The 16,970-nt window shown below is 33.9% G+C and overlaps 1 protein-coding gene across 2 annotated transcripts; it reads left to right on the plus strand.

Moving 5' to 3' along the window:
- Positions 1-1,671: 1,671 nt before the first annotated feature.
- On the plus strand, positions 1,672-4,484 carry LOC110691228. Of its 2 annotated transcripts, none has more exons than XM_021868138.1 (3): positions 1,672-2,389; positions 2,511-2,616; positions 3,997-4,484. In XM_021868138.1, exons 1-3 carry the CDS (start codon positions 2,309-2,311, stop codon positions 4,122-4,124), a joined length of 315 nt encoding a protein of 104 aa, XP_021723830.1. In that variant the 5' UTR covers positions 1,672-2,308; the 3' UTR covers positions 4,125-4,484. The 2 variants fall into 2 exon arrangements, with proteins under 2 accessions (XP_021723830.1, XP_021723829.1); XM_021868137.1 differs by having other exon boundaries at positions 2,511-2,609.
- Positions 4,485-16,970: the final 12,486 nt, after the last annotated feature.

Consider the following 16,970-nt stretch of genomic DNA (forward strand, 5'->3'; position numbering starts at 1 on the left):
AAACTCTTCTTTTGCCATTCGAAACAGCTCTCTAAACACCTCGCTCTTCAGATATGACAAGGAGATCATAAACCATTTTCCATCTACAGTATACACAACAAAATGACCTTTTTGTTCATTTGAATAGGTTTATTGTTTTGCTCACTTATATAGTTTTATTATTTGCTCATTTTTCATATGAGCAAATAATTGTTTGCTCATTGAACCATTCAATTCTCATTTGTCAAATGATCAAATAATTGTTTGCTCATTTGTCAAGTGAGCAAATAATTCATTGCTCATTTTTAAATGTGCAAACAATTCAATAGGTTTATTGTTTTGCTCACTTAATTAGGTTTAACTATTTGAATTTTACTTTATTTCTTTGCTCATTTAGGTTTTCTCAATTGCTCATTTTTATTGTATGTGTTTTTGCTCAATTTATTTTAGTTTGATCATTTAAATTTCAGTTTATTAGCTTGCTCATTTAATTTTAGTTTAATTCGCTCACTTTAATTTCATTATATACGAGCAGGAAAGATATTGACAGTAATGGTTCCTCTGTGAAAGAATGCACACCCGATGTTTCTTCTGAGCAACCTCCCGATGTTCCTACTAAGCAACCACTTTATGAGGAACCGCCTTCTGTGCAACCACCTTCTGAGCAACCACTAGATCGGCTTGAATCTGAATATTAATTGCTAACCATTTGTCTTAGATCTGCTTGACCTTAACTGTTAGCCAAAATGATTTTGGTCTTAGCTAAGCCAAGATCAGCCAAGAATTTACTAGTTCCTATATTGGTGTGTTGTTGCTTACATAAAATTGTTAGCTTATTAGCTCAATTGGTCGAACACTGTGTTTTTTCATTACATATTAGAAGATGTAGGTTCAAATCCTACATAGGCTAGTAGTAAAAAAACATTTATATTTGTATTCAATCTAATGAACTTAATAGGATATAGTCACAATTGTTACATTTAACTTATGATTACCCTTCTCTTAGAATGAATAAACAAATATTGCTCATTTTAGCCGATTGATGCAAAAGAGCAAAGCAATGTTGCTCATTCCATAATTTAGCAAAATATATTTCGTCATTTCATAATTGAGCAAAATAATTTTGCTTATGTCATAATTGAGCAAAGAATTGTTTGCTCATTTGATAAATGAGTAAAGAATTGTCAAATGAGCAAAGAATTGTTTTCTCATTTGACAAACAAACACAAGAATTATTTGCTCGTTTGATAAATGAGCAAAGAATTGTTGCTCATTTGATAAATAAGTAAAGAATTGTTTGCTCATTTGATAAATGAGTAAAGAATTGTTGCTCATTTGATACATGACCAAATAATTGTTTTCTCATTTGATAAATAAACACAAGAATTGTTTGCTCATTTGATAAATGTTACAAAGAATTGTTTGCTCATTTGATATATGAGCAAGGAATTGTTTGCTCATTTGATAATGGGCAAGAAATTGTTTGCTCATTTTATAAGATTGCAAAGAAATGTTTCTCATTTGATACATGAGCAAAAAAATTGTTTGCTCATTTAACAAATGAGCAAAGAATTATGCTCATTTGACAAATGAGCAAAGAATTATTGAGTAAAAAATATATTTTCACTAGTTGAAAAACTTAAATGCGCACCGGTTATTAAAAACCGGTGCGAAAAAAATAGGCGGGATTGAGGGAAAAAGTTTTCGCACCGGTTCTAACCAAACCGGTGCAAAAAATTAATTAATCGCACCGGTGCGAAAAATGAGTTAATCTCCGAACCAGTGCGAAAGCTATTGTTAAATAAAAAAAAACCCGGTCTGTATATATACTCTTTCATTTCCTTGATCTTTCCTCCTCTCTCATCTGCCTCTCTCTCTCCTCCATTGAAGCGTACTCAAAATTCTCCATTGAAGGGGCTTCTGAGCTTTCTCTTAGCACTTTCCTCAAACTCCTTATTTCTCCTTCGATCTCCTTCTCCATAACCGCCACTTTCCCTTTCCTTTCTTCTCTCTTTCGACCTCCTTCTCCTTCTCTGTCCGAAATCAGCGTCATTAGAAGCAAGCACAACCAACATCGCCGCTGCCGTCAATTTTTCCTTCTTTCTATTTCCCCTCTTCGTTCTTTCTGTTTCCCCTCTTCCTTCTTATCTCTCTCTTCTCTCTCCTCTCTCCTCAAACAAACCCTAATCTACTGAAGATTTTGGCCTTGAATGACCTGTTGCCCTCCTTCGAAAACCGGCGTCAATTTGAACCAAGGACAACCATCATCGCCGCCGCCGTCTATTTCCTGAATCTACAATATTGGAGGTTAGGGTTTCTGGGCGCGTCTATGTTAAATCAATTCGATGTGCGTGCGTCTTCAACAACAACAAATTCGAATCAATTTCGAACCAAAAATCAGAAATTCGAGGTTAGGGTTTCTGGGTTATTTAGCTTTGCGTTATATTTTGGTCTTTTGGTCTAATTATTCATGTTAAATGCTTTGAAATTTTTGGTTTAATTGATGTAACATTGTTCAAAATTTGTTGAAGATGGCTGGAGAAACTGATACCTACAACAATGGAGGTAACAACGCTTTTAATGAAGATAAGAAGCCTGCTCCTGATCAATCTACTCATATCAATCTCAAGGTTAAAGGTCAAGTAATTATTTTTAATTTTTTTTGGCGATTCTTTTGTTTTTTCTGTGAATTTTTTTTGCTTTTTTAGGATTTTTGTGTCAATTTTGTATTTTCTTAGGTTAAAGGATTTTTGTGTTAATTTTCTGTAAAATCGTTGCTGGTTTGGATGATCCGATGAAATTAATTATGCGATTTTGATGTTTCTGAATCATTTATGACAATGCATGCATATTTAAAAAGAGTGTTAATGTTGTGGAAATTGGGCATTTTTTTGGTTGATTTGGGTGAATTGGGATTTTTGATGGTTTATTGATGCTATGTTACTGTGGGTGAATATGTTACTCTGACGAGTAAAAGTATAATCTTTTAGATTATATAAATTTTTTGTACATTATGTATTCAGTTTTCACTGTATCACTTATTAACATTAATTTGAAAAGAGGAGATGGAGTATTAAATAAAGCTGATAGTGTTAGTAGTATGTACATAAATACATGTAGCAAAATTAATACTCTGCAGTAAACTTTTACGACACAAATTTGTTAGTTGATTGTTGCTTGATTTTAGTACTTCATCAAGCAATTTATGATTATGATTTGTTTTCAATCCCATTATGCAGTAAATTAATTTAATTATGCGAAATTTCCTCTAAACTTGGTGTATCTATATGATAATTATGGCTTTTCAATTAATGTTATATTGCATGTCTAGTGCGTAGTTGCTTTGCTACCTATTTGTGGTAAGGTGTATGGATGACACATTCAAGTAGTGAACAAAAAGAATAGAGACTTTTGGAGGGTAATGGGAGAAATAAAAGTTGTAAAGAACAACTGTGTAATTTGATTATACCATTTGAAGCGAGAAGGGCTAACTACATATGAAATACATAGGGCTGCTATTAAAAGTAGAAAATAACATAATCTGATGTAGGAACATGTGTCAATTTTTATGGAAAAATAAGGACTCTTTATTTGTTAAATCTATGGTATTGTTTGATTATTTCTGCTCCTCACCATTTCAGCACCACAAAATGATAAAATGTGACTAATAAGTTGATCCAATGATTCATATGAGGACTCTCCTTTCATTAGGCAACACTTTGCTTTCTCTTTCAAAGCATTTACCCTTTCTCTCATTTCTTGACCTTCCTTTTCAAAATCCTCTAATAAAATAATAATCTTCTAGATTTGGTTAGGAATGAATGCATGATGTTATAAAATAAAATATAATGCATGACCAGAATATATTTTGTTGTTTAAAGCTCAACTCCAGTCCTAAAAATTGGTGAATTTACTACAAATTTTTGAAGTTAAGTCTAAATATATTCATAACTTCTGAGATGACTGTCACTTTTAATGTTTGTGCCAGAACTTATATGTCTATTGTGATGCATTCAGGTTCTATCACCATAGTGGAGGACATGGACAGCCTGTTTCATACAGGCAGCATGGCGACGATACAGCAGAAAGAAGCATGGGAAATCATTACGAGACGCTCTTGCAAAGGGGGTTGGAAGCTCACCTAGCTCTGGTGTCACAGTTTATGCATCAAGGTTTGCTGCCAATGCACTTCGTAAACTGTGAATGATTGGTTGTTGCATTTACGGTATACAATCAATTAGGAACGGCCGAACGGTCAATTTGTAATCACCAGTGTAAGGTTATGTGAATCTTAGTTATTTTACCCCCAGCCTCCGCCTTGGGACAGAGCCTTCTATGTGTAACTAGTTTAGGCCTTCAGGCTCTTGATCATGGTATCTGTTTTGTTTGGAGAATCTTATGCTAAACCATCAAAATAAAATATCCAATGAACTTTAGTAATGGACTTGATTCTGAGCTGTGATGTCTGGACTTAATACAATTTAAAATTCTATTTTTATTGTTGAGTAATTGTCATGCAAGAAGAATTTTCTGGTTTGTACAACTTTTGTTCTTTTGATTGTAGTATCTGTATTATGGTTCTGTAAGAACTTGAAGTGCATCTAATGTCCAGTCACACACACACACACACACACCAATTCTACCCGCTTCAAGTCATGGCACTAATTTACCAGTTTGAAGGCTCGGGATATACAACCTTGGCTGCTTATTTTTGTTTTCTTTTTACCCTTGTACATATGCAATGAGATTAAAGTCATTCAAATTTCTCTGCAACTGCGTGCTTGATGGTTTTATGTGGGCTATGTGGCTGAACTTGTTGAAGGATCTAGAGATAAGGCACAAAAAAATGGTAAAGAATGGGCCTGAGATAGCTGTGTTTTTCTTATGCAACATTACTCTCTTCTGTCGTGGTTGTTTTTAGGTCATATTACAGTCTAAGATTAATTGATTTAGGATTCCTACTTGAATTTTTCTTTGGATGTTAAGAGAAAGGATTCTGGTAGTTTGTTATTTCTGTGTAATCCTTTTTTTTTTTGGCTCTATAGAAATTAGAGCATCAAGATAGAACTGAGGAGAATCAGAAAGAAAATGATAAGAAGATACACACTTAGTTTCATGAACAACCAACATCACAATAAAACAGCAAAAAGGACCAACAACAGCAGTAGCTACCAGCAAGGTTACAACATAAAGATGTTGAAGTGCTGGTTAATTGTAATATTATAGCCTTTTTTAATGAAAATATGTAACTTTATATATATGTTAGTGTTTATATATCAATTTAAGTGAAAAAAATGCAAAAAAAAAAACAAAAATTTATTTTTTTGGGGCATTTTTGGCACCGGTTTTGAAACAGAACCGGTGCTAAATTTTTTATTTTTATTTTTTTGGGCCATTTTTTGCACCAGTTCACAGCAAGAACCGGTGCGAAATCTAAGAATTGGCACCAGTTTTGAACCGGTGCGAAATCTTCTGGTTTTTGGCATCCCTCAAATCTGGACCAGTTCAAAACCGGTTCTAAATGGGGGTTTTGAACCAGTGCTCATTAATATTTTTCGCTTAGTGTTTGCTCATTTCATAAATGAGAAATATTTTTATCATTTCATAAATGAGCAAAGCTCGGTTCACATATGAGCAAATATTTTTGCTCATTTGTGAAATGAGTAAAATTGTTTTCCTTATTTCAAGAATGAACAAAATTGTTTTGTTCATTCATTAAATTGATACTAATGAGCTAACAAGTATAGATGCGCAGTCCTTTCACAAGTTTTATCATTCTAATAGTTTGTTCAAATTTAATAAATTTTGGTCATTGTGATTAGTTGTTACACAAATGAGAATATATGTATGATTATTAGACTTGGATGAAAAAAAACGTTTTGTTACGTGTTTCCTCAAATTTAAGAAGTTTTGCTCATTTGCATTAGTAAACCTATGTGGGATTTGAACCCACTTTCTTTGTGCATTTTACTACTAGAAAACAAGCCATTTTTTACGGAAAAATCCCGTCGGAATCACCCTAAATTCCGTCGGAAAAATCCGTATCCGACGGAATTCCGTCGGAACCGGTTGTCGAAAAATCTTTTGTAGGAAAAATGACCTTTTTCTATGAAATTCCGTCGAAAAGGGAATTCCGGCACCAGAAAAATTCGTCGGAAATTTCCGACGGATACTGTTCCGTCGGAAAATGGTTTTAAAAAAACAAAAAAAAAAAACGCCTCCCACCACCCATACCACCGGCCACCAGCCCCCCTAACCCGTACCACCAGCCCACACCACCCACCACTACCACGTCCAACCCCTTTCCCCACAACACCCACCACCACCACGTCCAACCGAAAAACCCGCCCACCACCTTAACCCTAACCCGTATCCCCTCCCCACCACCCAAATACCACCACCCACCTCGCCATTCCACACCCTCCCAAACCACCACCGAAACCACCCAAAACCACCACCGTAACCACCCAAAAGTACATCAACAAATTCCGTCCAAAAAACGGATCTACCCACCACAACCTCACCAACCCAGCCACCAAAATCCGAACTCCAACATCCACCACCACCACCATAAATTTCAAAAAAAAAAATCGAAAAAACAACAAAATTAATTAAAAAAAAAAAGATACATACCTTAATTCGACCACAGAAAACCTCGAAATTGGGTTTACGAGGCCAAATTCGACCATGAAAACTCTAGATCTAGAGTTTTCATGGTCGAATTTGACTTGAAAACCTTGTGTTGTTGATGTTGATGGCGAAAAAGACGGAAATTTGTTGTTGATGTCGGCGTTTTGTTGTTGATGTTGATGGCGAAAATGGCCAAATTTGTTGTTGACGAAAATGGTGAAAACCGAAAGAGGGGTAAGAAGAGGAGAGAAAGAGAAGAAGAGCGAGAGAGGAGAAGAGGAGGGAGAAGAACGAGAGGAAAGGAGAGGAAGAGAAGGGGTGTAGAGGAAGAGAAGGAGGAGGAGAGAAAAAGAGAATTGATGAAATAAAGGGGGAGGGGCGGTTTTTAAGGGTTTGTTTTTTTTATTATATAATTATATTCCGACGAAATTTCCGATGGATTTTATTTCCGTCGGAAATTTTTATTCTGACGAAATATTCCGTCGGAAAGCCCATATATTCCGACGGATTTCCTACGGAATAAAAATCTGTTGGAATTTCTGATTTTTCCGACAGAAATACGTGTCCGTCGGAAACCGGCTTATTTCTAGTAGTGTTTGCACAATGCTCTACCAATTGAGCTAGTAGGTTAGTTTTATGAGAAAAAAAATTGTCAAAAGAATCATCTCAAATTTTTAATGAAGCATATCACTTTCAGATATAGGAATTACAAAGATTATGCTCAACCCACCTAAAAAGGAAACCAGTAGCCAATATAACATGTAGCCATGCAACCAAAATTGAAGTGATCACAGAGAAACTAGCAATCCTACCTTTTACAATAATGACGTAATAAAGGTATCCACAGTGCTGGTGGCTAGTACAAAACTCTTGCTATATACATGTTTGCCTTTAAGACCATTATTAGCAGTGAGGGAAAAAAAAACCTCTCAATCTCTCTCTACCCACTTTCTCACTCTTCTCATACAATTCCTCTCATTAAATGTTTTTTTCACCACATCAATGAGGAGAAAAAAACCTCTCATCACTTTCTCCTCCACTATTTACTATACCCCACTATATACACATCATCTTTTTATTTTATCTTTATTTTGAAATAATGTTTATACTACGTATTTGATTTTCCAATACAATTAAAAAATAATATTTAATTTTTCAATTACGTTCTTTTTATAATTTTGACTGGGAATTTTTTTAAAGAATAATTACAATAATAATAATAACAAGAAGAAATTGGGAAAATATGTTAATTTCTCTAATTTATGGTTTTTTTTTTAAAGTATATCAAAATATAATAAAATGCATGTCTATTTATAGAGAATTAAATTTTATGGCCGTTGGTGATTTTTTTTTTTAAATAATTACAACGGTTACATTTTGATTACAAAATATAACCGTTGTAAAAATTCACGAAAATAGCTGATTGGCTGAGCATAAAGGCACTGACGCGTGTCACTTCCCAATTGGCTGGGCTGACGCGCGACCTTTCCCATTTTTTTTTCTGATTCAAAGACCAAAACGACGTCGTTTTGGCTGTTTTAAGCGCCAAACGACGTCGTTTTGGCTAAGAATCTCAGAAAAAAATAGAAATTTGCACGTGCTGTGGGCCCCACCATATTACTGTTCATCCTCAAAAACCCTCAACTCTTGAGGAAAATCAGTTTCACTCAACGGTGAGTGGTTTTTCACTCACTGATGTAGTGTTCGGGTTTTTTTTTTTACACCTTAATTTTTACTCGTGAGGGCTTTTCTCCTCGATGCTGTGAATGCTCTAAGAAAATTGTAAATTAGAATCATATCAAGTACATGAGCAGGTACGAAGTTATAAAATACAACCAATGTAGCTTTTAACTATAGAAATCATAAAATGGTTTACAGTGCATCTACAAAGTACACTGTACTGCTGGTTTGTCGACTTATTGAGTCCCCCATTTAAGCCTAAATATAAAGAGAAGCAGAAATGATAAGGCCCAAATTAAAGCACCCAAAGGTTACAAACCATAGAATTAGAGATGAATATAAATTGAGGATGCCAAAAATAAAAGAATAGCAAGGCTGTTAACCAAACTTAAACTGCTCATGTAAGAAAAAGTCAGCTATATACACTATTTTGGAAAGAAAACTGAAGGGAGGCCTGTAGTGAAACTAAATACTGAGCTAGCAAAGAAACAGAGCTGTAGTCCTACAAAGTTCACATGCTACGATGCAAAGAAAGGTCAAAACCTTGAAGAAGTTTTCGTTTTGGATTCCCAATTTGCTGGAATGCTTTTCAACTTTCAAGCCATTTGAAGGTTTTCAAACTTTGACCTAAGTACCAATGAATATGGGTATTTACAATCTGCTAAGTTACTCTTCAACTTTCAAGCCATTCTAAGGCTTTCAAACTTCCACCTATATACTGATGTCACAATAATGTAGGATTGTAGGCACTCGACAATTGAGAAAATATAATAACTTATAATAATCAGTCAGTACTCAGAGGCTCATTTACAATAATATATAATAAAACTAATATATAAATTAAAGAAGCTGAAACCTAACTGATATATAATAAAAGAAGATGAAATCTTAACTTAAAGGAACATTTACAATAGATAAGAAATGTTGCTCATGTGATAAATGAACAAAGATTGTTTGCTCATTTGATAAACAAATAAAGAATTGTTTGCTCATTTGACAAATGAGCAAAGAATTGTTGCTTATTTGATGAATGAGCAAAGAATTGTTGCTCAATTAGTCCAAGTAATCATTTCTAATAAATTTAACCTAATTATATCAGTTTTCACTAAAATAGAAGCATAGCTTTGATTAAAATTATCAATTTATTACATCCAGTTCGAAATTTTTGAATCTGCCAAAAAATCAGAAAAAGAAATTCGAATGAAAATAAGATAATATACACACATTCATTATGCTATTTATTTGCTCAATTTGATTTTGTTTGCTCATTTTATTTTTACTATATTACTTTGCATATTTAGGTTTGCTCATTTTAATGCGCATTTCACATATCTTCGATTGAAATTATCAAATTTATAACATTAATTTTCGAATAACTTGACAAAAAATTTCCCACAACAAGAACATTCAATAGGAAATTTCACGAAAATTAGCTTAAATTAACCAAAATTAACATGCAATATGAAAATTGTAACGAAATCCTAAATTGAGAGCATTCATATTCGAAATTTTTCAGAACACTAAAATCGAATATTAGAACATCAAATTCAAAAATTTACTAAATTAACATTACTCAATTTGAATATTTTAACGAAAATATGAAATTAAAAGCATGAAATTTGAAAATTACTAGCCAAAATTAAGACCATCAATTACTTGTTTATTATTCAATAAAGCTTGTTGATTCTTGTTGTTGCTGAAATCTGACATAAATTGAACGGATTTGTGCTTAAAATCCTTGAATCTCGTTGAAATTGTGATTGAAGCTCATAAGTTCTTCAACCTAAGTTTTTCTGATTAGCAGTAAGTAATTTTCTAAAAAGGAGGAAAAGTTTGGTTTTATTACTATTTTGCCATTATAGGGGCGCGTTTGATGTGAGTCGTTGATAATGTTTGTACCTAAGGCCTAAATTTGTTCTCACATATTAGTAGTGTTGAGATTTATATCGAACAAATAAATAACTATTGAATCAAATAAAAATATCCTTTCAACAAAGCTACGATCATTGTTACAAATCGTACATTATTCTTAATACTCTTTTTCACATCATTGTGATTTATAGTCTTTTTTCGATGAGGGGGTCTATCGATTTGTTGTAACTGTGAAGAAAATTTTCGTCTAATTGTAATCTCAAGATTAACGTCTTATTCGATCTCGTACAAATCTTTACCCATGAAACAATACTACAACAATCTGTTAAACAAAAAAGCAAATCCTCCCTCAAAGGAGAGAAGAAAAACCTTGTCTTTCGAAGGAGAAAATCCTCCTAAAGAAGAAGAAAAACCCTATCTTTTGAGTGAGAAATCTCCTAGAAGAGAAAGAGTTATTATAAATCCAAAACAAATAAAATTAAAGAAAAAAGGCACATAAAAAACAAAGAATGAGGCTTTCACCGGTAAAAACGGATGAAAGCCCCTCCAAAATTCAACAATAGAGGCTAGGGTTTTAGAGAGAGGAGAGGAGAGAGAATATATATATATTAAAAAAAAAAAGGGCCGACGTTGTACTCCTTTCTCTATTTGTTTGCCTCATTTGACTTTTTATGGTTTTGAGATTTATCTTATAACATAAATATTTTCAATTCTACATATGCAAAAGTTACAAAAATTTGATATTCATAAAATAAACATTATAACCAATCTAACAAAATCTCACAAGCCTATTTTATTTGATAGATTAGTGAGAACTTATAGTTAATGTTTTTAAAGTTTTAACCCCAAGATATATTGTGGTCTATGTGGGCAAATAAAAAGGGACAGAGGGAGTAGTAAGTATAAAATATGGTGTTGTTTGGTTCGTAGAAACATGACCATTCGAACTTTGCTAAGATCTTCTTATCAAGACCCTCTAGATAAGTGGAAAATAAGTGAAAAATTCTCATGGGAGATTAAACTTCACATACATAAAGTATTAGGTGAGTTGGTTCATCATTGTAAATTCACTCACCCAATACCTAAAATTCCAAAAAATTTGATGTATCCAATGACTTATACTTCTTCCATATTTTATTAAAATATTACATCACTTGCCTTTTAAAGAAATTTGACAAATTTTACACTATATCCATTTTAGGAAAAGAAATATCAATGTATGCGTTACAAATATCTAATATATCCTTATTTTCAACACACTTGATTTTTTTTTTTTTAGTTTCTGTATACAATCACATGGGCAATTTTGTATTTTTACCATTCTCTCTCATCCTTTTTTCCACTACCAAAAAATTTGTGTCCAGCCCCTATGATACAATAATAACAGAATGGAGGAAGTATGAAGTATGAAATTTTCAAAATTTATATGAAATGTCCAAAAACTTATTTGTATATCTAAATTTTGAAAATTGAGATATTAAAAAACTTATATGAAATGTCTAATAGCTTATATTTGTTTAATCAAGTCTGAACTCATGTAATACTTTTTTTTTTTTTAAGCCAAATGAAGTACTTGTATACTTTTTGATTTTTGAACTCATAAGTCGACATGTTTTGATTTTTGACACGATTCATAAACTCAACTTTGACGACTAGCATTTGTGATTTATAGATATGAAAAAATATAGTCATGAAGAATCTTGTGATTTATGAGTGGTCTACATTAGCCTTAAAATTGGCCACGGATCGAGCCTTACAAACTCACATGTTGTGCCATCAGGTCTTGTGCTCAAGCACACTTAAAATGGGCCAATAAAAAGTCGTGCTCATATTAGACTTGTGTTAATCTTCGTAAGTGAAGTCCATGCATAGACTAGTCCAAGTGTAATGTCGTGCCATGCCAACGATCCTCTAATCAATTATCTAGTATATGTGTGAATTGGTCAAAAATTAGTAGGCCAGAGCTAGCCCCTTACACTCATGTAGTGCCAAAATTTGAATTTAATATCCATGCATACCTCATGATCGACCAATGTGTCTTTTATGTTGTAGCAAGCTAGGCTTGTAGCAATCTTGTGCCGTTTTCATTCAGCCTGACCCGTACGTAGCTCTAATTACTCTCAAATGCATAACGTAACTCTACAATAAAGCCAAAGGAGAGGCTGTGGTATCCCCTAAGATTATCTCGGTACCCTCACTCATATTTCATTAACATTATTGGGCTGAGACATTTTGGACAATTAGTAATCCCAAAAGTGAATGTATTATTTAAAAAAAAAAAAAACAATATACAAGGAAAAAATTATCCATTGACCTTAAATTGCCAATCAATAATCAAAAATTAAAATTTTGGAAATTTTATCATCAAAACAATACAATTAGAAAATGACATTAAGTATAGCTATCATTCAAAGTTTAATATTGTGAAACTATAAATCATTGACATTAAATTGATAGTTAATTATAAATTAATGTTAAATTTGATATATACTCAACTATAATTTGATAATCAATCAAAAACACTGGCATTAATTTTCCAAAAACACAATTAGTGACCAAAATATCAATGTTAATCAACATTAATTCATAAGGCAAAAGTTAAAAATGCTCTGGAGGCCTTGGATAAGATGGCTTAAAGTGAAATATTAAATTGAAATAAATATGAAATACACTTATCAACGTGTAATTTTGACATGTATTTTCAAATTAATATCATTTTAAAAAATATTTTAAATTGTTATCTCAAGCTTTAAAGGCGCTCATTAACAAGATTCATTTCATAACAATGCAAAAATACAGAGGACAATATCTATTGTATACCTTCAAAATGTTAGAGTAAATTATTAATTCTACTGAACGGTAAAGGAAATTTCAAACAATATCATACAAGCATAATACAAATAAGAAGTGGAATAAACCGGTCAAAATGAGATATGTTCCATGTATAATAATGAGTTATTGAGTATAATATAACTTAAAACTTTATACCAAGCCCATTAAGTAAATTATAATTATAAATGGGGAAACATTTGAAACAAATACATTTGTTCAAACAACAAAAGAAAAAACATGAGGGAATTTAACACCAAATATTCAACGCTTAATCCACAGAATGTCACGATTCTAAAATTATACGAGATTTATCTTTACTTTATATTTAACTAATAATTTAATTATTGCATGCATAGCGTGCAATTATCGCACGCATTGCGCGTGTATATAGGTTAGTTTCATACCTCCTTTTTTTTCATTTTAATACAACACTTCTAATCACACGCTTGTCAATAAGTTATTTCAATCATTAATACTTCCTCCGTTCCTTTTTAGTTGACACGTTTATTTAGTCACATTTACCAATGCAAAATTTCAACCATTAATATATTTAATTACTGATAAACAAAAATTATAAAAAGTTGATATTTTGAAAATATATATTGTGGCGAATCTAACAAGATCCCACATTACTATATTTTTCATAACGTATAAAACGGAAGAACTATTGTTAGGATTGGTGAGCATACATTGGAAACAAATTAAAGATGTAGAGATTGAGTGTAATAATAGGTAGATAAATAAAGGCAATACACAATATTTAACGTGGGAAAAATTTAGAAAAAACCCACGAACAACGAGCATCCGAAATAATCCACTATGTGAATATAGGAGATTACAAGAACCCTTGGATGAAGAGTACAACCAAACTGTTGGGTTTTGCGGTGTCCGACACCGCGTGAAAACAAAATCCGATAACCGGATCGCAGGCATAATAATTACAACATAAACAAAAACATGCAAAATAAACATAACTCAAGAGAAGAGAGAGAAAGAGTACTCACCCTAGAAGCGTGCTTCGCTCAACCGATGAGCTTGGACTTGAAATCTTCAAGTTCCGTAAGTGCGAGAACCTCCAACGGCTCACACTCTCACTACAGAAAATAACTTAGAGTTTACGAACTAAGGTTTTCTCGCTTTTGGAGATCCCTTAGAGTTCACCAACTCAAGTGAAATTTCCAATACCCAATGATGGGTATTTATTGGGAAATGTCCTCAAGAATTCCCATCATCTTTTAATGTGGGATAGTTGGTAAAATGCCAAAAAAAAAGAATTAACTTAATTCTAAATTAAATTAAAATGGCAAGGCAATCCTCAAACAACAAGTGGCATAAGGTGAGCAAGGGGTTAAAGGAGGACCACAAAGACAACCCACATGGCCTCCTTGTTCCCCAAGCCACGAAACCCACCAATCACAATAAGGCAAGACCGGTTAATATCCTTGGGCAACAAGGAATGGCCGGTCAAGGCCTTTGAGGCTTCGGCTGGGCCGGCCTGCACGCACCGCAAACCCACCGCTAGCTAGTTGGGCTGCTATGTGCTGCTGGCTGGCTTGCCACAAGCCCAACAGCCTTGCCCGCAAGCACCAGCAAGCCTCACTAGCTAGTGGCTACTGTGTGCTGCTAGCAGGCCATGCGGGTGCAAGCTTACGACAGCATTAGACTGCCTAGCACGCTGCGCCTTGCATGGTTGCTGGTGGCCTAGTGATAGCGCCACACACTCGGCCAAAGCAATCCTAGCTTGTGCGTGCGCGCACCAAGCTCGACTTGCGGCCAGTGCTGGCCTTGCGACATGCACCTCGGCTAGCCTACCTAGCCTACCTAGCCCTCGTATGGCTAGGCCATTGCGAGGCTAGGATTTTCGTGCATGTTGACTTGTTGTTTGACTAATTTTTCCATCTCCTCGATTCCTAAATTTGACTTGACTTTTGAAGCTCGGCTTCGACGCTCTAAGCTCGGAATCCGACGTCTTAGTTCGTAAAATCTCTATCGACTCATTTAATGCTTTGGATTAATTCGTCGCTTCGATTCAGTTACACGATTAGGTGTGACCCGTAGGGTTCAGTCAAGAGCAAGCTGTAATATTAATACTCCGTATTACATTAATATTATTGATCGGAAGCAGCCTCAAGCTAGGCATTCCGATCACTTGACCTCAGTGAATAATTATCTTTCCTAATTAATTTCGAACCCTCTATCGGAATAATACACTTGTTCGAAGGACACCATTCCTTTCAATCTCCCACTTGTCCTTCCGGGCAAGTGTGTTGATTGTGTATAGCCTGTCTCCTATGTCACTTAATGTCTCTTCATGAACTATAAGGTAAGATTCATTGTCATCCTTATTACATCTAGAAGTGTTTCTCAATTTCCGAGTTCGACTGTCAATAAGCAGATGATTTCTAAAATCCATCTGAGCACAACCATGCATTTTCACAGTCTCACTCTTCGAGAGGCCTTGTAAACATCAAAGACATGTTCCCTACTATTAATAGGAGGACATTCCCAGTCTTGTATTGTTAGCTTCCCTTACTAAGAGACCCTAGCCGCCAGAGCGTTGCCTTTATAATCCCCTTGTACGGCAGATGTTTGACAACATCAAAGAGGACTAGTACTCAAACAAGAGAACTAACAATACTCATGGTTGAGGAAAGAGGTTTCGATAGCCATAATGAGTAATATACTTATGACGATTGTTCAATCTCTTAAAGTATTCTCATAGGTCGATCCGGTATAGTTCCAAACCAAAACCTGTGCAAATGATTTATGACATTCTTGTCCTTGTAGCACAAGAAACAGTGCTACGAATCATATTACACACTAATCTCTCACGGTCACTAGTTGTCCAACTTTCAATGACGTCGATCAGGGATAATTTCGATATGATATTTAACGTTCACTTAATAGGTGTTTCTTTATCCAAGACTTGTCTTGATACCCTATTTTGAATATTGTCAAATCGAATGGACTCATTATTTAATTCTAAACCACAAATAAATAGTTTGTGGAATAATTAGTAAATTTTATTCCACTATGAAACTTTTCAACGTTTCATCATATAATAAATGGTTTTCACCAAATGTTTTAAGAGTAATACTCTTTACAAACATTTATAGAAATCACACCCATATCTAATATGCTTGATTTCTTTTATGCAATTGTGAATGTTGTGGTTCACTTATTGCATAGGTTTAGTTATGATTGCTTTGCAAATCTTAGCATCTTCATTATCGAACACTTTCATAATAAGATGATAAAATTCGAGTGTGTTTACGGATTTAGGATTTATTGTCCAAGTGATGGATCCCACTCATTTTAATGATTTGAGACATTAAACTTGGCAACCTATAATCATCAAAGTTCAACAACGAACTATCCATTGAACAACATCCCTTTTATTGCCTTTAAGGCAACAATATTCTCAATATATATTTAAGTAGATTTTCTAATGATGCTATGCTTGGATTTTACTCCAACCAGCTCACAATGATTTGGATCATTTTTTATTATGGAATTTTACCTTAAATTTTCGCACAATACACATGGACATAAGTCCATGTTGCCATTCTCAAGCCACAACGCATCTAAGCTCGTGCTTATAAATGGCTTCCTCATTAAGGATCTAATCCTTGTTAAGGTTGTGCTCGCAACATCAATACTCAAATTATATTTGTTTCCATGTATCAAAAACTCATCCTTTTACTTAACCAAGTACTTTGGATGTTCTTGATCATAATCTAACGATCCATTGCTTAGATTCAAGTTGATTTGTATTTTATACTTGTCATGCTCTAAGCATGCAGGTCATGTGACGATTCCATATCGTAGCATACATGATGGATTTAATTGCAGAAATATTCCTAATTTCATCCCATTCATGTAACTTTTAGTTCATCCAATTCCATTAAGCCTTGCTAAACCTTTTGCTATATGATATGATTGAAAGTCTCTGCTAGAGTCTTTCTTGTTTGACTTAG

The sequence above is a fragment of the Chenopodium quinoa genome, unplaced genomic scaffold, assembly GCF_001683475.1.
Source record: "Chenopodium quinoa cultivar QQ74 unplaced genomic scaffold, ASM168347v1, whole genome shotgun sequence".
NCBI lineage: Eukaryota > Viridiplantae > Streptophyta > Magnoliopsida > Caryophyllales > Amaranthaceae > Chenopodium > Chenopodium quinoa.

Excerpts from the sequence above, each read along its gene's own strand:
- LOC110691228 (XM_021868137.1), top strand. The coding sequence starts at position 2,325 with ATGTGCGTGCGTCTTCAACAACAACAAATTCGAATCAATTTCGAACCA. Across the intron at positions 2,390-2,510 it reads CCAAAAATCAGAAATTCGAG|ATGGCTGGAGAAACTGATAC; the intron begins GTTAGGGTTTCT and ends AATTTGTTGAAG. Across the intron at positions 2,610-3,996 it reads CTACTCATATCAATCTCAAG|GTTCTATCACCATAGTGGAG; the intron begins GTTAAAGGTCAA and ends TGATGCATTCAG.